Below are 22921 nucleotides of genomic sequence, written 5' to 3'. Positions count from 1 at the left end.
CTTTTGGTTAGTTTTCAGTCTTGTCGTGCTAAAGTCGGCACCCAGACAAATTAAATTGATTTCTTCTTAACCGTATGAATGCATGTGATAACAATGTTTGAGTTGAATTTGTTTACAACATAATAATTCTAACATCATTGTTTTATGAGATTTTTTTTTAACTTGTCACTTCTTTTAATAAAGTGAAGACGAGATGACATTTAGACTTTGTAATACTGTACATGGCATAAAACGACACATAAAGTTTAATATTTGGGTTGAGTCTTATTGAGTTCGGTTGTAATTAATGAGTTAACCTGTTAACTAACGAGTTAGTTTAGTGTCACCTAGGAGTACATATTGTGTTTAAATTGTTTAAATAATCTTTCGTATCTCTCCCCATCAATTTGTGTCAAACTCATTTCGACAACCCCATCACTAACTTTAGATTTCAATATTTCGGTTCGATAACTTAAGGAATTAACTTAAATAACACAATCCATTAAAATAACAGATTAATACGAATACAATAAACAACACCCCCAATTTTTTCATTGCCTCTAGGTGACATAGCGGCGGATCCACCTTGGGGCAAGATGAGTTAGCTGAACCCCCCACCCCAAAAGCTCAAAAGTCTTCCATAGAAGAATTGGGTGTTGTCCTCTGAAAATCTAAGATGCTCTTGAAAGCTACCCTCCAACTGCTCATTGAATTGCCTCTATGAGCATTGGGCAAAGTAGCTGCTAACCTCATGTCTTTGAATGCGTTGTTATGGACATTTGTCGATAGGCTCATCCGGCATATATTGACGTTTGTTGGCTTGCTCGCTCAAAAACTATTAACATCAATCGACATGCTCGCTCGAAAGTTATTAGCAATATGTCGACAACCATGCAATATGACTTGGTACATGATCTCAGACCTATCAAAACTCAATAAATGTCAATCTGCATGCTATTTCATCCAAAAAATTTGCACAGTGCACACGCTATTCTTACTGATGTCCAAATAATATTTTCATAGATCCGCCCATTAGTCTATTATTCTTGCCCAGAAGTAGGACGATCCAAATGTACTTCAACTCCACTAGAAGGTCAAATTTAAAGGGCGGAAAAAATTCCTCATAATCAACGTCCGTGATGGCTCCATCAGCTTACACGTTTGCGCGTTGGTCTATGTGTGATTAAGTCATTTGCATCTGAATATAAATGTTACAGTTGGTAGGTATAATTCCAAGAATACAATCACTATGGGTCTCTACCTAACTACCAAAACAGAAAAGAAAAATAAACAAATTATTGCTTCTAGATCGTTGGCCCAGAAACATTGGTATTTTTTTTTCTTCCACCATTTTTGCCTTTCTTATTTTTCATTTGATAAGACGAACTCGTTTTAAGTACAATATTTTTTTATAAAAGCTTTTGAAATTGACATGACTATTCGCTTTAGTCTCTGAGATTTGAAATCAATAGAATTAATCTCTGAGTTTGTCCACCATCAATTATTTTGTTTATTTCATGAAAATTTCTGTTAAATAAGAATAAAAATGGCAAAATAGTCTCAATTTTATAAACGACAGGCGAAATTTATTTTGATCCTATCGTAACATTTGTCTTTTGATTATTGAGATCATGTTCTTTGTTTTGTTTCTAATGCCATAATAATGAAATGCAATTGAAAGCACAAGTAGTATTTCGAGGAAGCCGCCCATCTAACATTCAAACCTGAAAATTATGTAACGCGTACATGAAAAGTTGGCAATAAGAGACTAAAAACAATTCAAAAGTCTTGGTCTATGTATTAATTAAGACATTAGTGAAAGGAATTTGCCAAGAAATAGTCCATCAAGTTGAGGTGGAAGCATATATAGATATGAACAAAAACTAGTGCGGTCCTACGGAGATGACAACGTATCATTTAAGTTCTTGACCTATTCAGAATTCTTAACGGTGAGAGTTTGAAGGACTGTGGAAATTCGTTTTCAAGAAATTAATTAAAAAAATAAAACAATTATATATCTCTTATTACGTGATAAAAGATATAAAAATAGAATAACCGGTTATACAGTAGAATCTCGAATCTCTCTTTGTGAAAACTCCTCAAATAAATATCTTCCGCTTGCTGGTTTTTCTAAATCAGATATTTTTTTAGTACTTTAATTCAAACCAGTTGCATTTTATGTCGACTCTATTGATTTTGATGAAGGATGGTAATGAGGTGGAGCCAGCAACGAATTATGTTTGTATAATATGCTGCAGCCTACAGCAACATCATCAGTAGTTTAATTAAGTAGTTAATCAACACTCTCCTATCACAAACTCATCAAAACCCATTTGTACATTGAAAGCACAAATGTTGGAGGCTTGACAAGTCAGTGTTCCCCAAATACACATTAAATTAGATTGAATAAACGATTAATTGAGCGTCCAAGAGGCTGTCCATGATGGCTATAAGTAAGAGTCAGGAGATAAGTGCAGTTACTTAGGTCGTCGGACCTCTTTCTTTTTTGGTGCATAACAAGGACGGCCTGCCACGTCCTCATTCTAGTTAGTTTTTTTTTTTTTTTTTTTTTATGTTTGTGGGGTGACGTTTTTATACTTAGTGTCGCTTTTGTCTTGGTAATGAAATTTCAGTTTTTACCGGACAAACATTCAGTACTCAATGTACTTAATTTAAAAATTGATGTGGCTCAGTGATTAAGGACAAATCTCAGGCCTATATTGGTGAATCTTACGATGGTGGCCATGGGGTTCTGAAATGCCTTTTGAAACTTTCCGACCACTGGAAGAGTAGACTACTATGACAAAACCACCAATTAGTCCTTTTTTTCAAAAAAAAAATGTACTCAATTTAAAGTAATGCAAATCTCCTGAGTCTTTCATGTCAAATTATAGATAATTGAGAAATCACAATTTGGATAGATGAAGTATTTTTGTTACATTTGAGTGTTACATTGTCAACATAAAGGAGTAAGTATCCAACTAAGAGCAACTTTTGTTGCGTTTGGGGGATTGAATCACCTAATAGGTAGGACAATTGGATGGGATGGAGTTGCTCTAAAGAGTCACCGTCGCTCTTTACAAAACAATGTAAGATTTACTAATGAAGCTTCATAGCCCAATCTATAAAGAAATTGGTGTCGTTCCTAGCTTTTGGAGCATGCTTGAGTCCGTCAAGTGATTTTTTTTTTTCCTAGTTTGTAAACAAAATCAGATTATTTGAATCAAACTACTTGAGGGTGAGCCAAAAAAAAAATCTTCTTGAAAAATGTAAGGCATTCTTGATATTGATTTTAACTTTAATATTGCATTTTTAATGAGTTGTCAAGGCGTGAGGATTAAACATTAGAAAGTTCCAAAGAGTGAACATTTTTGTTATCTTGGATCTATCTTGCAAAAGAACAATGAATTGGATGAAGATCTATACCATAGAATACAAGCTAGATGGATGAGTGGAAGAGTGCATCGAGTTTGTCGTGCGACCATCATATGCTAATAAAGCTCAAAGGTAAACTTATAGGACGCCAATAAGACCAACAATGCTTTACGGTACAGAATATTAGGTGGTCAAGCATCAACACGTGCAAACAATTAGTGTAATGTGTAGCGGAGATGAGAATGATTCGTTGGATGTTTAGGCATATGAGAAAGGACAAGATTAACAAGGAAGATATTCGAGGTAAAGTAGGAGTAATTGGAATTGAAAATAAAATAAGAGAAATCAGTTAAGGTGGTTGGGACATGTGAAACAAAGACCTATAAATGCTTTGGTTAGGAAGTGTGATTATGAGAGAGAGGCTCAAGGGAAAAAGGGGTAGATAAAGATCCAGAAAGACTAGAAAAGAGATTTTAAGAAAAGACATGGAGTAGTTAGAATTAACAGAAAACTTGCACAAAATTGAGTAAGTAATATTTTAGAATTCATACAACTGACTCTACTTAATGAGATAAGACTTTATTCTTATTGTTGTAATGAATTGTCCAGGCAAACACTAACCTCACTGTTGCGAGTTTAACAATACGACTAAAGGTCTTTTGCATAAACCCCCAAAAGAAGTAAACAACCAATGTTTTGAGCTTTTGTTATGGATATAATTGATTTGAAAGAGGACTTCATCATGGTTTGGACCTAGACTCTTCATTACTTCCGAAGAAGCACTTAACATGGATTTATCTTCTCTCTTCTTATTCAAAGATCTTTCATTTTGTAATTTTCTTTCAAAAAGAGTTTGAGCCGAACATACCATATTTACTTAACAGAAATAGAAAAAATGAATGAATTAAAAAGCTTAAAAATATTAGAAGTAAGGAAAAAGAATCTATTTAACAAGTATCCCTTGATCCGATTTCTTATTTTTGGGTATTTAATTACAAGTTTAAGAAAAAAATTGCACTCTTTTTATTCTTTACGTGTAAGTAAACGTAGAAAAGTTAAGGAGTGAAATGATTCTCTTAACAATATTTTTAAAAAGTTGCACTTTTTCTTATTTTTTATTCTAGTTTCTATTCTTTATGACTAAACATGCTCTAAAGTTTACGCGTGAGTCCTTTATTTTAATTTTGTTACGAGCCAAATCTAAAAGCAAAATTGATACGAATTCGAACTATATATGGTGCCAAGTGTCCCATATGAACTGTAATCCAAAATTGCTTCTCCTTTTATATGAGAGATTTTTCAATGTGATCGTTACACGGGATAGTACATCACGTATCGTTATATAAATGATAGGATATGTGTGTTAAAAAGTTAATAACTTAAAAAATAAAATTTTCCACTACTTACATAAAAACACGTAGTATGCCACTCGTTGTTCCCGTCACAACTCCACATGGGCAGAGGTGGACCGAGTGGGAGCCCACACCGTGGGTCCCAAGTACACAAAGGGATAATTTTCTATTAGAAACTTGAAACTTTGTTTCACAGCCATTGGAGGATATGGATCTTACTGGGAAAGTGTATGATACCCCAAAATAAAAGGTAATAAGTGAATAATTTACGCTAAAAGTGGTATTATGGTTATCAAGCCACCAACTTGTAATTATAAATTATATCTTTGTATAAGAAAAACGCCAAAAAAATGTCTAATGATCTATTGTATGAATTACAACATGTTATTTCTAATCATTCATTTGGGAGGTAACCAAACAAAACCAAAATCACATCCATTTGGAATTTCCTTATGCTACTAATTTTTATAAAGAGGGCCCCCCATAATACTAAATATATTCGAATCAAACGAATAGTAGCGGAACTAAAGTAGGGGCATTAGCATTCCTTGACCCCAATAAGTTTGTAAATTTATCCTTTCGAAAGAAAAAAATTAACCCTTATACTAGCAGGCAACAGATGAAATAAATAAAGATCTTTAATTAATATTTTTTAAATTAAGCACGCTAACTTCTCAAACACGCTGAATTGTCAAACATGCACCAACAATGAAGCAAGTACATAGTTGCTTCTTCATGTGGCATGTTGAAACTCAAATGACCCATTCTCAAATTTTGACATTGAAAAGTTAGCACGTCTTGCTCAATTTTATCCAAAGATTTTTTTGATATAGAGCCACTGTTCTAAAAATCCTTGCCTAGCACTGCCTAAGTCTCACCTAGGGACTAGGCGGCTGACCACTACCCCGATTAATGCCTAGACGTTTGAAAATTAAGAAAGGGTGCCTAAACCTGTTGAGGTGCCCGTCTAGCCTGTCCAGACTTGCCTAGGCATCTACCTAAGTTGCAACTCATTTAGACAAAAAACAGATAACTTTCATTTTGCATTTTATTTTTTCAATAAATTGTAAGAGACTTGTTGAATACTTAAATGAACACACATTATATGCTTGTTCCTCATATTTTCATTATGTTCCGATACTTCATAATATATATGTCATTCTATTTTGTAATTTATGATGTAATTATATATATTTTAAGTATAAACAGACACTTCTTTACACGAAATATAATAAATTTACTTAAATCCGCATAGTCTGCTCGCTAGGCCCCAACCCGCCACCCGACTAGGGTCTAGCGTCTTTTAGAACCTTGTATAGAGCCCACACTTTTTAAAGATGAACTTAAGAATTATATTTATGGTATGCATTTGCATATGAAGTTTCTGTGTTGAAATGAATTAGTAGTCTTGCACAAAAGTAGGTGGAGACGAAGAGGGATAAGCAATATCTCTTGGTGTACTTGCTAGTCAAATTAGCATTGATTTTACCTGTTGTGACTGCTTCCATTGAAAGAGCTTTTTCGGTGAATATTGTGAAGAACACATATTAATAGGATGAGAGATTAATTATTGAATGATAGTTTAGTTGTATACATTGATAAAGTTATATTTGATTCTATTGATAGATGTGAGACCTAGATGCCTTTGTGGATGGAGATCAATATCAAAAATCTACCTTGTATAGGAGAATTAATTAAGTAATTAGATTGTAAATCATATATTATTGCGCACATATAAACACACACATATATTATATATCAATTTTCAATTTGAGATATATTTATATATTGGTTTATGGCAAGTCAAACTATCACAGCTATCACTACAAGACTTATGGATGCAGAAGGTACATATTCATAAGCCAAATTTGACCTTGTCATCTTAATAAACCAGGTACGGCTTGTCCCAATTATTTATCAGTTTTCTTCTAATTATTTTTTTGAAAATTAAGTGTAACGGTTGTATCTTTGCAACAAAAAGGACATAAAGATAAATAAAAAGAAGAAATGAAAGAAAGAGACAGAAAAAAAAAAAAAATCATATTTGGGTGTAACAAAGTTTGTTAAGACAGTGTATATTTCTTTGCACCAAAAATTGACGGTTGCCAAATTTCCTCATCATCTTTTATTTACAAAACATTTGTAATAACCGTAAGTTTTGATTTTCAAGTGATTATAAAGAACGACTTGTAAATGAGAATAAGATTAGATTAAGAATATGATTCAATCTTAAATAACAAAATTAAAACACCAAAAAAGATAATATTTGTCTTCATTTGTAAAGAAAAACTCTCAAATTAAAGTTTAATGGATAGTGAGTTTCGATACCTAGTTAGAACCGATCAATTTTGTGATGTCCGACAAATTCTAACCCTCTAGTATTGATATGTATGTTAAACAAAAAAAAAAAAAAAAACCACAGTAACCAATTGACCAATGAGGATGACACTACCGGGACAAAAGAACTGGAGTTGTAGACATGCCATGTAGGACAAAGTGGGTCCCGCTGTGCTGGAGGGTGAAGCTTTTATAATTCCGTAAAACCTTAAAATTGAAGTTCAAAAGACCAAACCGTTCTCATTTGGTGGCTGCTCAAACAAAGACCAGCGATATAAAATTGGACAGGTCATGACAATCAATCAATAAATATTAAAAATATATATAGAAGACCTGGTTCGGTTAGGAACAGTATAAAGTGAAATTGAAATTGAAAAAAAATTGATACAGATCGGTATGTATGGAGGTGTGTACCGAACCGTTTGGTACTGGTTCAATTTCAATACAAAAGGAAGGGTTTCAATTTTGGGTTGCACTTACAAAACACACCTTGGATTCTCAAGAAATTCAATTTACTTCAAACCACCACATACAATGCACACTAGCAAAATCCAGCTTCAAATACTAGAAATTTCAATTAAAAAAAAAAAAGGATCTCATTAATTAAGCATTACAAATTTACATTTGCATCCCAAAAAATTATAACCTCAAAATATAAAGCTAGCGCAAGAACCTCAATAGCAATCCATTAGGCTTACAATTTGTAATTTTGAGGTTGTGAGAAGCTTAGGAGTGGACGCCGGGGCGAGGAGCTCAATCCTTTGAACTTTCAAAGTTCAAACTTCGAACTGCAAACAATGGATTGAGGTGGGAGGAGGTGAGGAACAAGGGTGGAGGAGGGAGGAGGAGACGCTTGGAAGAGGGTGAAATACTGTATTTTTTCGTTCGTCATTAGTCATTGAGTGATCTGATTTGGGTGATCTGATTTGGAAGAGGGTGAAATACTATAGTTCAGCAAAAAGAGACAAAGAGGAAATGACTCATTTGATTTCAATGAATACACAAATGAAACACCACCCTACCTCCCAAGCAACCAATGAATGTTTAACATGTGTAATTAAAAACATAAAATTAAATAAAAAACTACGATTTAGCATGAAACGATTAAGAAAATGAGGATCGATATTGTTCCCTATTTAATATAATTCGGTTTGATTTCTACCGAAATCGAGAAAAAACCCAATACATAACAAATCCTTCGGTACAGCGCAGTTCAGACCCGGTTCGGACCAGGTTCCAGTTCTATATGTCCAGCCCTCCCCCAAAAAACCCCAGGAAATTGTATAAAATTGAAATGATATAAATGCACATATTTAATCTAATATCTTCGCTTTTTTTTTTTTTTTTTCCCCGAAGAAATTTAATTTAATATATATATAAATAGAAAAGGGAGGGCCCGGAAATTCCTGGCCTTGGTTTGGACTTCACGACGGGCAGAGAGAGAAAGAGAAAGCGGAAGCTCAATTCTTTCTTTTCTTTCTGTTCCCTCCCCCCTCTCTCTCCCTGTCTCTCTCTCTCTAGACTTTGTCTTCCTCCTTGATCTGCAGCTCAAAGTTCTCTCTTTCCCTTTTCTGCAAAATGGGTATTCTAAATTTGCCTTGAGGATGGGCCAGGTCCCCTGATGGCAGGTACCCATTGTGTTTTTGTGCGTGTTTTGTTTGAATTAATGTGCTTTTTGGGGAAAAGATTTGTTTTTCTCTTCTGGGTCGACTTGTTTTTCTCGTTTTTTACGGGTGCGTTGCATTGTTTTGGAGGATTTTAAGGTTTTTGTACGAGGAATCTGTGCTTTTGTTAATGATTGTTCCAACGTTTGAGCTGGACGTTGTCCGATTCTCAGCTTGGGTTTTGATCCTTTTTGAATTATTTTTGTTGAATTTCTTGAATTATTTGGTTTTTGAGTTGAACGTATCATTGGGTTTGTTGTGGTTTCTTATATCAATTATTTTATCAATTTTCACGTAAATTTTCACGTTTAGAAAGATATAGAAAATGATTATGATTTAATTTTTACTGTGAATTTCTCAAATCTGAAAGGTTGGAAAAGTTAGAAATCTTAGTATGTAAGGCATTTGATTGTAGCTTTGAATAGGAGCTCTTTTAAGAAATGAGTTTAGTTTTTTTGGAAACATTAATGCGTGATGTTTGATTAATTGCTTGGTGTCTGAAATATGTTAAGGATGTTATGTTCTGGATTTTGTGAATTTTAGTTGCTGAGAGCTAATTTTCATCGGGGTTTGTGTTTATTAGGCATCTGTAAGGAGAAACTGGTGACAAGGGTGTCGCTAATCGTAGAGCAAAGACAGAGATTCGGGTCCTTTTTGTAATGAATATGTGCCAAGTATAGTTGGCTTTGGCGGGGATCCATAGAAATGGCAGGAGGAAAGATAAGGGCGAAGCTTCGCCAGAGCAACCTTTACACATTCTGCCGTAAGCCTAAAGCTGATGAGACAGAGGCGCCTCGCCCAATCCAAGGAGCTGGGTTCACAAGAACTGTATATTGCAACCAACCTCATTTCCATCAAAAGAAGCCTTATAAATACCGTTCAAATTATATATCAACCACCAAGTATAACGTTATCACGTTCTTGCCCAAAGCACTCTTTGAGCAGTTCAGACGGGTTGCCAATGTGTATTTCCTTTTAGCTGCAATTCTTTCCCTCACACCTGTTTCACCTTTCTCTCCAGTGAGTATGATTGCTCCTCTGGTATTTGTTGTTGGTCTTAGTATGGCAAAGGAAGCGATGGAAGATTGGAATAGGTTCTTGCAGGATATGAAGGTTAATCGACGTAAAGTTATCGTTCATAAAGGAGATGGTGTTTTTGATTTTAGGCCATGGCATAAAATTCGGGTTGGAGATGTTGTGAAAGTGGAAAAGGATCAATTCTTTCCTGCAGATTTGCTTCTTTTGTCATCAAGTTATGAGGATGGGATTTGTTATGTTGAGACTATGAACTTAGATGGTGAAACAAATTTGAAGGTAAAGAGATGTTTGGAAGTAACCTCGCCAATGGAGGATGATGGCGCTTTCAAGGATTTGACGGCAACAATTCAATGTGAAGATCCAAACCCCAATCTTTACTCATTCGTAGGTAATCTTGAGTACGATCGGCAGGTGTATCCTCTTGAGCCCAATCAGATACTCTTGAGAGATTCGAAGCTCAGGAATACAGCATATGTATATGGGGTGGTGATATTTACAGGTCATGATAGCAAAGTCATGCAGAATTCAACGAAGTCCCCTTCAAAAAGGAGCGGAATAGAAAGGAAAATGGATCACATTATCTATATTCTTTTCACCCTCCTTTTAGGGATTTCAATGATCAGCTCAATAGGCTTTGCTGTGAAGATAAAATTCAGCATGCCAGACTCGTGGTATTTACGACCTGATAATACAACGGATATGTATAGCCCAAAAAAGCCTGCCTTGTCTGGCCTTATTCATTTGGTCACCGCTCTCATCCTTTATGGATATCTAATACCTATCTCTCTCTATGTTTCAATTGAGGTTGTGAAGGTTTTGCAAGCAAGCTTTATTAACCAAGACTTACTCATGTATGATGAAGAGACTGGGAAGCCTGCTGAAGCACGGACATCAAATTTGAATGAGGAGTTAGGCCAGGTAGACACGATCCTCTCTGATAAAACTGGCACATTAACCTGCAACCAGATGGACTTTCTGAAGTGTTCCATTGCTGGTACTGCATATGGTGTTCGTTCCAGTGAAGTTGAACTTGCAGCAGCAAAACAGATGGCTAGTGACCTTGAAGACCGTGATGATGAGCTTGCCAATTTTCCCATGCGAAAACATAATGCGCATGTATCATGGGAGAATGGAATAGGATCGGAAATTGAGCTAGAGACTGTTGTTACGTCCAATGAAGATAAGGATCGGAAACCTGCCATAAAGGGGTTTAGCTTTGAGGACAGCCGCCTCATGGGAGGAAATTGGTTGAATGAGTCCAGCCCTGATGTGATTTCATTATTTTTACGGATATTAGCAGTTTGCCACACTGCAATTCCAGAGGTAAATGAAGAGACTGGCAGTTATACATATGAAGCAGAGTCACCGGATGAAGCAGCTTTTCTTGTTGCAGCAAGAGAGTTAGGATTTGAGTTTTGTAAAAGAAGTCAATCAGGTGTGTTTGTCCGCGAAAGGTATCATCATTCAGGACGACCAGTGGAAAGGTGAGTGAATGATTTATATTACTACAGCATTGCATTTAAGTTTCTACTTTTGCCTTAACATCTTTGTTGTTTCTTGGGAAACTTACAGGGAGTACAAAATCTTAAATTTATTGGAATTCACTAGCAAAAGGAAGCGTATGTCTGTAATTGTGCGAGATGAAGATGGACAGCTTTTACTGATGTGCAAAGGTGCTGACAGGTTAGGCTCACAACTTTTCTTTAATTCTTTTGGGCAATTGATAACATAATGTAGTGCGGCTGCTGTCTTCAGTCAGAATTCATATGCGCTTCAACTTGAGCATTATGCAGCGTCTTCAGTCAGCTTTCATTTGTTGTTTAGTTTTAAATGTTTAATTGGGGTTTCATTCAGGCCAAATATAATTAACTATAATTAACCGAGTGAACTGTTTGATGCTTTAAGCAGTTGTTTGATTCTTATTTCATCTCGTCTCTCCTTCAACTCTCTCTCTCTCTCTCTCTCACATCATACCTTTACTTGGCTTATGCAGCATAATTTTCGATCGACTTTCAAAGAATGGAAGAATGTATGAGGAAGCTACTACTAAGCATTTGAATGAATATGGAGAAGCTGGGTTGCGTACATTGGCACTTGCTTATAGAAAGCTTGAGGAGTCCGAGTACTCTGCTTGGAGTAATGAGTTTCAGAAAGCAAAAACATCTATTGGGGCTGATAGGGATGGAATGCTTGAGCGACTAGCAGATAAGATGGAAAGAGACTTGATCCTTGTTGGTGCTACAGCTGTAGAGGACAAATTGCAAAAAGGGGTACATAAATTGTTGGTTCTAGACGTAATTTGATGTTGGCTTACTGATCTGCTGCTACTTAGTTTCTTTTTTCATTTTCTTTTCTTTAGGTGCCCCAGTGCATAGACAATCTCGCACAAGCTGGTCTCAAGATCTGGGTTTTGACAGGGGACAAGATGGAAACTGCAATCAACATAGGGTTTGTCTCTAACCAATTAAGCCGAAAGCACCTGTTTTCTTGATCTTAGGAGGAACTATTGCTCATTGTAACTGTTGTGATGCTCCTCTAGACAAATGTAATGATATCTTTTCTTTTCTTTGGGGTTTTTTTCCTGTTCAGATTTGCATGTAGTTTGCTCCGACAGGGCATGAAGCAGATCTGTATATCAACCGCAAATTTAGACACGTTGGGACAAGATAGCAAAGAGGTATATATTTAATTGAGAAAATGAACATGGATTTATTTTCAGGAGATTAATTTATATAATGTTAGACTTTGTGTCTTTTCACTAATGAGCAGGCGGTGAAAGATAACATTTTGAATCAAATCACCAATGCCTCACAAATGATCAAGTTGGAAAAAGATCCACATGCGGCATTTGCTTTAATTATTGATGGAAAAACTTTAACCTATGCTTTGGAGGATGATATGAAGCATCTATTCTTGGGATTAGCTGTTGACTGTGCATCAGTCATATGCTGCCGTGTCTCCCCCAAGCAGAAGGCATTGGTAAGTTTTTATACCTTTTTTGCAATTTATTCTATTTCCAGTTAAATTTCATTTTCCATTTGAATTGTCAAATGACTGAGATATCCTTATGAATGTGGGTATCGTCATGCTGTTTCTTTATATGCTCAATTTTTTCTTACACTAGGTAACAAGGTTAGTCAAACAAGGAACTGGAAAAACGACGTTAGCAATTGGGGATGGTGCAAATGATGTTGGAATGATTCAAGAAGCTGATATTGGTGTTGGAATCAGTGGGGTCGAAGGTATGCAGGTTGGTATCCTTTCCGACTGACTCTTTCTTATAATGTCTTTTGCTTGCAACAGTTGTCTCTTTTTCAATCGATATGCATAGTAGCATACACATTATCAATTTCAATTTTTGATATGATGACGTCTCTTAAATTTGACCTGTGTTCCACTTTGGTGTTTGAATTTCGAGATGACTCACTTTGCCTCCTAAATTTTTTGAGTGCTTTAAATTAGTCCTTGACGTGATGGATGCATGTTGATTATCCGTTAAAAATGGTCGCATGCACATTCAGGGGCATAATCATCAGTCCAAAGTTCCAAACCTCAAATTTCTTAAGTGTCTTGTGAATTTGGTGCGTGTTCTTTTTTGGCTTTTAAATCTCACAAGACTTGGTAATTGCCTGCAGGCTGTGATGGCTAGTGACTTTGCTATTTCCCAGTTTCGGTATTTGGAGAGACTTTTGGTAGTCCACGGCCATTGGTGCTATAAGAGGATTGCTCAGATGGTAATATCTTTAAATGCATGTGGTGTTTTTTATTTTATTTTTTTTAATTTTATTATTTTTTAAGCCTTCTACCTATTAATGGGGATGTTTTGCATTCAGGTCTGCTATTTCTTCTACAAAAATATTGCATTTGGTCTCACCCTCTTCTACTTTGAGGCATTCACGGGTTTCTCTGGGCAATCAATATATGATGACTGGTACATGTTATCATTCAATGTCATTCTAACCTCATTGCCTGTCATTTCACTTGGAGTTTTTGAACAAGATGTTTCGTCCGAGGTCTGCTTACAGGTTAGTCTTGCTAACACTGCCCTTGTAAATACATAAACCATGTTTTGTGATAGCCTTGCAGTGTCATTTAAAACTTTGTGTTTTGCAGTTCCCAGCATTGTACCAACAAGGACCTAGAAATTTGTTCTTCGATTGGTACAGGATACTGGGGTGGATGGGCAATGGTGTATACTGCTCTCTCATAATCTACTTCCTCAACATTATCATCTTCTACGACCAGGCCTTCCGTGCTAATGGCCAGACGGCTGATATGGCTGCTATGGGTACCACTATGTTCAGTTGCATCGTGTGGGCTGTGAACTGCCAGATTGCTCTCACAATGAGCCACTTTACGTGGATACAGCATCTCTTTGTGTGGGGAAGTATTGCAATGTGGTACCTATTTCTCTTAATTTACGGCATGCTGACTCCAACTTGGAGTAAGAATGCCTATCAAATTCTAGTCGAAGCTCTTGGTCCTGCCCCTTTATTTTGGTCAGCCACCCTCTTAGTAACAATCGCTTGTAATCTCCCCTACATTGTCCACTTAGCCTTCCAAAGAAGTTTCAATCCAATGGACCATCATATCATCCAAGAAATCAAATACTACAAGAAGGATGTCGAGGATCAGCGCATGTGGAAGAGGGAGGCGTCGAAGGCAAGACAAGAAACCAAGATAGGGTTCACGGCGAGAGTGGATGCCAAGATCAGACACTTGAGAGGGAAGCTACAAAAGAAGCATCATACCCCTGTAAGTACGCAAGGAGGGATGTCACCATCGTGACCGCGTCCCATGATTTTTACGGTTTTGAAATCTTTGATTTTTTAGGGTTTGTGGGCGATGTCAGTTTTATGTTGGTGGCCCTTTGTAATTCTTTGTCTTGCTGTTGTTTTGATCCACTTATGTGGGGTTGGTTAAAAGTCCCATTCTTTATAGAAAAAGCTCTTGGAGCCGTTATAATGTACAATATCTTGTAAGGTTTAAAGTGAGTGAAGATAGATGTCATTTGCCTAATGCTGTTCTTTGTCCTAGAACCCGCTTAACTCGAGTTGTTCCTCTTTATCTGCAAATTGCAAAAGGAAAACATTTTGAACGCATGACAAACTTTGATTGTCTGCAAAGAGGAACGACTCCTTTTTAAAACACAATGGATCAAGGGTTTACCCAAACCAAATAAGCTAGGGGTGAAAATCTCAACAAATTCTCTTTCTCGTCTTCATTTGCACTGTTTCTGTGCATCGATTTTTCTTTGATGTATATATTCAATCCAATGATTACGCAAATGACGCTTTACTATAGTGACGGAAAGCAAACATACTTATGCACTTTAGTGCGTGTTCGATCTCTACCAATCCCCTCCCTCTAATAACTAGCAATTTAATAGCCTAACTTCATTGTTTGTCAAAAAAAGTTTCAACAACGAAAAAAAAAAAAAAAAAAAAAAAGAAAAAGAGTGCAAGAAAAGAAACACAAAAAAAAAAAAAAAAAAAAAAAAAACCCGGAAATCGTTTCCGAAACCGAAATATCCAGTACTGCATTGTTGGGCAACAACTTCCATTCAAGTCTAATAATTGGGTAGGGTACTTTATCTACCGTGGTGTATTTACTGGTTCTAAACAACCAGTCTACTACTTTTAGGCCCCGTTGGGTTGACTGGATGGATGTGATAGGTTGTGATCAATTAAAATAATTTGTTGTTTATTGTGTCAAAATATAAGATTGACAAGACTAAACATGATGGTCTTGTGAATCCACAACAGAATGGATTATCTGTCTTCCCATCTAACCCAACAAACAAGACCATATAGTCTTGGTCTTTCATCAATTTTCCAGATCTGTTTCAAAATTTATAACAAGTATTTAGCCCCTAAAATCTAGCTTTCCAGATCTTTTGTTATACTAATAGTGAGAGAGGCTAGACGCTGAAAGACGTTAGGTGACGAGATTTATTGGATACCAATTTTGTCCTAAAGTGGCCCCTTGAGGAGTCTTGGAGAAGACCTGGTGCTAAGCAGATCCCTTAAAGAGCCCTAGGTTAGATATGTCTTATAAGAAAGGATAATGTTATTCACACATTTATTTTTACCTCACACGCACTCTTGTTCATGTTTGGCCATTCAACTTTTTCAATACATTTAATCCGACGACTAAAAATTGAGAGTGAATGTGTGAGAAGTACCAATATAAGTGTGGTATGCGTAAACTTTATGAGTTGTAATATTGTTAGCTCTCTTTGAATTTACTGAAAATTTGATATTACCCCTTGAAACTATATTTTCCTCTACTAAAATCCATCTGCTTTTGTTTTCTTGAATAAAGCCCATTGACTAGCCTCCAATTAAACAAATTCTTTAATTAAGTTTGACTTTTCAAATTGTGTATTTTTCGAATGCCTAAACTACCCCTATTAATACTTAGATGAGGTTTTTGGATCAGTTACTTGTTATATCCATTTAATTAATTTTATATATTTTACAAAATAATTCATGCCATTCATTGTATATTCAATGTATTAACTTTCAAATTGTTATAACGTGCCAATTGAAAAATAATAATACTAATTTCATAATTTTGTGCATTACATATATAAGTTAATTTACCTACCAACACAACAATAAACCTAAAACAGCTTCGGCTAATATTCCAATCCCTAATACACAAAACAAAAGCTATATGTTCCGCACAATTCTTACCTACAAAATAGTCTAATTTACCTATTACATCAAACCAAAATTTAAAGGGTCTAGTTTACTTTCAAAATGGTCTAATTTACCTACATGATTTATGTGCATTAGATTAAAAGTTTATTTAATTGCCTACAAGCACAAACCCACAACATTCGAACATTATCTAATATCACTAATTTTTTTTTTTTTTTGGAATAGGTAAATTAATTTAAATGTAGGTAAATTAGTATAATATTTGTATGTAGGTAATTACATGATTCAAAATGCAGGTTTATTAGTGTAATATTTTATAAGTAGGTAAATTAATTTGTATGTAGGTAATTACATAATTCAAACAATATTATTTTTTCCGTACAAGATTGTCTTTCTCTTTTAAATTTGGTAAATTAATTTATATATGTTGCTAATATTTATGATACAAGAAAGGTAAAATATCCATATGGATTTAATTGCTCATCATAATTAGGATGAGTAATAACATTTATTGACCAAATTAGGATTCTATGGCATAAGTTGTAATTGTATTGTAATAGTTGGTCATATATTTATCTACATGGAAGGCTATTTGAAATTTGGGTTTTATTTGAATGTTTAAATTTAGATGAGTTTTTATTTGGAAAATAGGAGTTTCAAGGGTCTATATCTAAAGAACCCTTGAATTTATGTCAAATTCAAGGGAGTGTCCCAAAAATATACTTACTTGATCTTAACATACTTTTTTCCCTACGATTAGGAGCATTTTTTCCTTCGAGTTTTTGCTACCTAATGGGGTATTGACAAGGCATCAATCATGAGCTGGTCATATCCTTGTTTACGTTCCGTAGACGTTTAAATTGGCTTTGCATTAACTCACTTTTTTACTTAGGTTATGAGTTTTTGTCCGATATTGGCTTTTACCATAGCTGGGTTTTGTGAAACTTATTTCTATATGCAAGTTCCCTCGTTTGAGACTGGTGTGTTCCCAGATCAGTGCCGACAAATCAACCTACTCAACTTTGTTAAACTTGATGTTGAATCCACTTGAGTATTTACATACTCATGGGGGAGTATTATAAATATTATCTGATTGTGATTGTGAAAATTCTAGATAGATTTAGTTTATAATTATTTATATCTCTAGTGATTCTTTCCCTACATGATTGTATTTACCTTGTTAATTGGTAGTGTAATTCCATATAATTTATGCATTATGCATTTTTTTTTTTACCAACTTTACATAATTGATAATATATTGCAGGATATTGTAAACCTTGCACTGTAAAAAGGAAAGGGATCCTCCCTGGATACCTTCCACCCAATCATTCTCATCAAACAATCTGGACTCTTGAAATTTGATCCAACGGCTAAAAACACGGGTCCACTTTAAAAGTTATAATAACTTTAGCCATTGGATCAAATTTCAAGGGTTCGAATTGTTTGATGAAGAGTATTAGGTAGAAGGAATCCGGAGAGGATCCCTTTCCTTGTAAAAAATCTTAAAATTAAACACCGGCCAACTGGAAAGATTATTGATGCAACGTGGAACGTAACAATCATTAATGACTGCCACTGTTCTTAGCTAAATGTCAATCTAAGTTGCGATGGATTTGTATCTGCAATACCCATCGATCCTTCAATCTTAAGGCAATCTGGTGATGTGTGTTTGATCAACAACAAAAAACCAATTTATGCGCATGCAAGTTTTGGTTTTAACTTCTCTTGGGAATCCGACTTTTCTTTTAAGCCACTCTTGTCTCAAGTTGCTTGCTCTAGAAGGAAAATTATTTGGAGAGTTTGAGAAAATTATTTTTCTTTGAATAAAAGAGGTAAGCTTTGCGGAATACACACTAATGTAATATGCTTTGTTATCAAATTGTCTCAATATATTGTGAAAGATTTATCAATATCATAAACATTACCTTAGTCATATCCTATGCTTTTGTCACTTTTAGATTCACTTTTTGCCCCAGAGATCACAAAGTCATTTGCTTGCTTTACCCCTCGTCATTGTAATCGTACAGCTCATTTGATTGCGGTGTACGTTGTTAAGCATGGTTAGAGATTTGGTTGGAATGAGTTAAGTCCTGCGTTTCTTTTTAATATTCTAACAGAAGATGCTTATATAACGATTCGAATTTAATTCAACAAAATTCTATCTTTTGACCAAAAAAAAAAAAAAAAAACAGCTTACCGACACGGTTTTCATTTCCCTATCAAACAACGCGGCTTTCATTCCAAACAAGGAAAACGTGGTTTTCATTTATAAATATGGTGAAATAGATAACCAAGAAAAAAAAAGGAGGATAGATATGTAAGGGTAACATAATGCACGTGTTTTATGAAGAATAATACACTCGGTAATGATCGTAAGTGGTGAATTGTCCTAGTTGATACGATATTCATCTTCAACTATTTGGTTTCGAGTCAAATGGCTTGTTTGAGAAGTGTCTTTAAATGATTGAAACCGTTTTTAAAGAAATTGTTATCGGGTTTCAAAATCACTTGAAGTGCTTTTCCAGTATTAATTTGCATTTTTATTAAGGATTGGTTCTAAAAGCACTTGAAGTGATTTTATATAAAAACGCTTTTAGTCATTTATAAACACTTTCCAAACAAGCCCAAGCTCTCTGCTTTTGCATAATGTAAGGAGTCAAAGTGTTGGGGCCAATTTTCTAAAGGGAGAGACTAGAGAGAGGGTGCGGCAAGAGAGATAATGGAGAGAAATAAGGCGTAGGGAAATCATACGATGTATTTCCCTTATGTCAGTGCCTTTATTTATAGTAAACTATGAGGAAACTAAAACTTGTTACCCAAATAAATACAAAGTCTAATAGGAAAGAATAACTAAAATAATGAGTAATTCTAAACTCAATATACCTAGGATTTATATAATCGCACATCGAACTTTAACGATTCGAACCGTCTATTTTTCAAGTTGCACCTCATATATCATCATTGCAAAATATTAGCTAAATCAAAAATGTTTAAGACAACTAATTGGGTTCAAAGAAATTAACGAATACTTTATTATATAAGAAACAATGAAATTTTATCTTGATAATTAAATAGGCAAATGGTTTCGGATTGAATTGAATTTTTGCAAGGATGATCTATGAATCGAGATTTACAAAATAGGTGGTTTGGATTGTTGAAGGTCAATTTGGAGTGAGCCCCGCACCTAATCCCCATTTTTTGAAAAAAATGGGGGATCTCTTTGCATAAAGGCACCCCCCTCCCCAAACACACACACACACACACACACACACACACACTTGTATTAGTATGGAATTATATATATTAGTAAGAATCACAAACTTAAATTTTTTTTTTTACAAGAAACGATAGTGGTTTTGATTAATGAACGAGAACATTTATAACACACCCCGACCCAGAATGTCCATTAGGACTCTGAATCGAGCTATGCTAGCCGACACCTGGAAGGTGACGAAGCCATAAAGTGTAGTGATGTGGAAAATGTGAGTAAATTTAAACCTAAAAGTGCCTAAATACAAGAGTGCATTGTGAGCGAGAATGAACCAATTTCACCGTGACATCAGAACATAAGTAAAGTACAGTAGAGTGGATTGAGAATCATACAATCGAAGGTAATCTTCAATACCAAGATTTGCCACAAATCCTCGTCGATAAGAAAGCTCACCTATTAAAACCTGGAGGGGCAAAAAGAAACTAGGGTGAGTGGGCTTGAAAATGAAGTTTTAATAAATACATTTTGAAAACGTTATAACCCCTCGCTGTAAAACCCGTATGGTTTCCAAAAAGTCATACTACGACATAGTAAGAAATGAATTGCAAAACAACAGTAAATCCATAAATATTCCAAATCACTACATATAAGCAATAGCATAATAAAATCCGGTGTTCCTCAATTTGTGCTGACACAGGAGTCGAAATTGCCTAACGCAACCTGTACGACTCATAGGCAACCTGTACGACAAGGTCAGAGTTGCCTATTATTGCAACATGTATGATAGTGTCGGAGTTGCCTATTATTGCAACTTGTACGACAATGTCGAAGTTGCATAAAACATACATATAGTCATGCCATCACTCAATCATTTCAAATAACACCAAAAACTCACCTGAACTTACCTGCGTGTCTCGTGTTCACCTTAGTACTTCAAAGCATTCACAACAATTATATGTAGGTAATATGCATATGGATATGCCATAATGCAATCTAAAACTCAACCATCTCATAATATTTAGAATATATAAATATATTATATATATGACATGGCATCAAGTTCATAAATCAATTTAAAAGTGTTTATGGAATTATCAATTCAAGTGGCGGTCCACCAATTACCAATTTAAGGCGGTCCACCAATTACCAATTTAAGTGGCGGTCCACCAATTACCAATTCAAGTGGCGGTCAACGTTTTATTTTATGAACTTACAAATCCAATTTGGGAAGATATGTACTTTAGATTCCCAATCCGTAAGTTTCTAATATCCTCAAACATTATGTACAATAAATTATTAAAGTTTAGTGATGATCCAACGGTCGGATCGTCAATTCACATAATGTTCAAGTAGCGGTCTTTTATCAAAACTATGATCAAATGATGAGATCTCATCAATCGGATTTCACTTATGGAATTGGGTTGTCAAACTTTGCTTAGGAAGGTCAGGGGTGAATCAGCCCACGCGCCGCCGCACACGGCGGCCGACCGCCCTGATTCGCCAAAAAATTCAACTATTTCTAAAAATTACCAAATATTACAAGAACGAAGATCTCAATGAGTAGAGCAAGTTTTATACTTGTGGCCAAGTCCAATTTGGCCGGGAAAAGCTCCAATTCCCCTCGAACTCGCCAGAAACCTTAAAAATGGGTGGCTTTGATCCGTCACCTCCGGTACTCCGCCGCCCTATAGTTGTTTGGGCTTTGCTCTAGGCCTCAATGGGAGTCTAATGGTGGTGGTAATTGGAGGAAAACGTTTCACAATTGGTGGATTTCGACAAGGTTTACCGCCGCACCCATGGTGGGTTTTTCACCAAACTACAACTGTTTTTCTTCTGATTGTGGATGGAAATGGTAGAGAGGAGGTTGTGGATGAGGTTATAGGTGATGGATAGGTGAAAATCACTTGAAAAACGATTGAGAACCGCCGGAAAACACCCCGGGTCAAAACCGGGTTGTGTGTGTATGGATGATCGACGGGAAGGAGAGAAGGGAAATCTGTTTCTCTCTCCTCTCCTAATTGGTCCTTTCACTCCAACCTTTATTTCTGATTGGCCACAATAACACAACCCGATTGGGCCTCTTTCCCACAAAGTGGGAGTTTAATTATTTCCTAAACTAGAATTTGAGTAAACAAATTTCAAACGTCCGTAATTACACCATTATAATCCGGACTCGCAACTGGCTTTCGCCTATGTGTTCGTACCAATGAATACTACACAAATGCGCTAAAGGAATAAGTCATACATTTCTCTAGACGATGCTCAACGAAAGTCAAAGTCCGTGCCTCTAGGGATATTTTCGTCAATTCCCTCGATTAAAATAAATAAAAACCTAAATTTAGGGACGAGTTGTCACAATTTACAAAGAAACCATTATGCTAAGGATTTTTGGGGCTTTAGCTCCAAACCATCCCCAAAATGCAATCTTAGATGTCAATGTTGATTTCTTGGACTGGCTAGAATCACCACTGGCGGAGGGAGGAAAGGACCAGGGAGTGCCTGGGCCCATCCTGACTTATATATATTAGGGAATTATGCATTTTTCTTTTGCTTGAAGAGTTGAAGTCCTGCTTTTCAAAACTTTCAAACATAACTATAGCGGCACATCTCACAATTAATTTTAGTATTTTATTTATTTCCCCAATACAAATTAATAGCATTTAAATCAAAGCAATATTTCGCCTTTCTTTGAAGAGAAATCGTTCAGTTTTCATTATAAACTCTTTAACAGTGTTGTCAGGTTCCAGAGCTATTCCTTTTTTTTTTCTTGTTGAAATCTCATACATTTAATTTATCATCCCAAATTCGAAATCTATTCAACAAATAAGTTTTAAATTTCCTTAGATCTCTATTGTTACTTCTTTATTCTACATAATACATGAGGGTTACGGTTTGTAAAATTTTTATTGACCTCATTGAATTTAATAGTATAGGCGACGAAGTTATAATACAATGATTTTAAAATATAAAAACTCTTTGCGGGCAATTATAATTTTTTGTGAATATGTAATATTATCTATGCATGTTATGTTGGACATTTGATTACTTTTAATATATATATATATATAATTAACATGATGTTTACTTGATTTGTAAATACTATACTTAAAAAACAAAAAACCAAAAACTTTGTGAAAGGCCCCTTTGTTGATGTAAATTTCCGCTGTTTCTAACTTTGAAAAAAATGCTCTTGCAAAACAATCAACACTTTTGATCAAAGACCTAAGCCTCACACACCCACGAGGTGGGGGCTAGGGGGGTTAGGCCAATGTGACACAACCCAACCTAGATCGAGGCGTG

At 35.4% G+C, this 22921-nt stretch overlaps 1 protein-coding gene across 3 annotated transcripts; it reads left to right on the top strand.

Annotated features, from left to right (window-relative positions):
• The first annotated feature begins 8463 nt into the window (after positions 1–8463).
• LOC137739088 (probable phospholipid-transporting ATPase 4) lies at positions 8464–14764 on the top strand. Of its 3 annotated transcripts, none has more exons than XM_068478575.1 (11): positions 8464–8667; positions 9291–11229; positions 11318–11428; positions 11739–12015; positions 12105–12193; positions 12335–12422; positions 12488–12724; positions 12870–12995; positions 13381–13479; positions 13579–13770; positions 13859–14764. In XM_068478575.1, exons 2-11 carry the CDS (start codon positions 9413–9415, stop codon positions 14531–14533), a joined length of 3711 nt encoding a protein of 1236 aa, XP_068334676.1. In that variant the 5' UTR covers positions 8464–8667; positions 9291–9412; the 3' UTR covers positions 14534–14764. The 3 variants fall into 3 exon arrangements, with proteins under 3 accessions (XP_068334676.1, XP_068334677.1, XP_068334675.1); XM_068478576.1 differs by having other exon boundaries at positions 8464–8671; positions 12515–12724; XM_068478574.1 differs by having other exon boundaries at positions 8464–8671.
• The last annotated feature ends 8157 nt before the right edge of the window (positions 14765–22921 follow it).

The sequence above is a fragment of the Pyrus communis genome, chromosome 7 (genome assembly GCF_963583255.1).
Source record: "Pyrus communis chromosome 7, drPyrComm1.1, whole genome shotgun sequence".
NCBI classification, from domain to species: domain Eukaryota; kingdom Viridiplantae; phylum Streptophyta; class Magnoliopsida; order Rosales; family Rosaceae; genus Pyrus; species Pyrus communis.
This window is presented reverse-complemented; position numbering and strand designations above follow the sequence as displayed.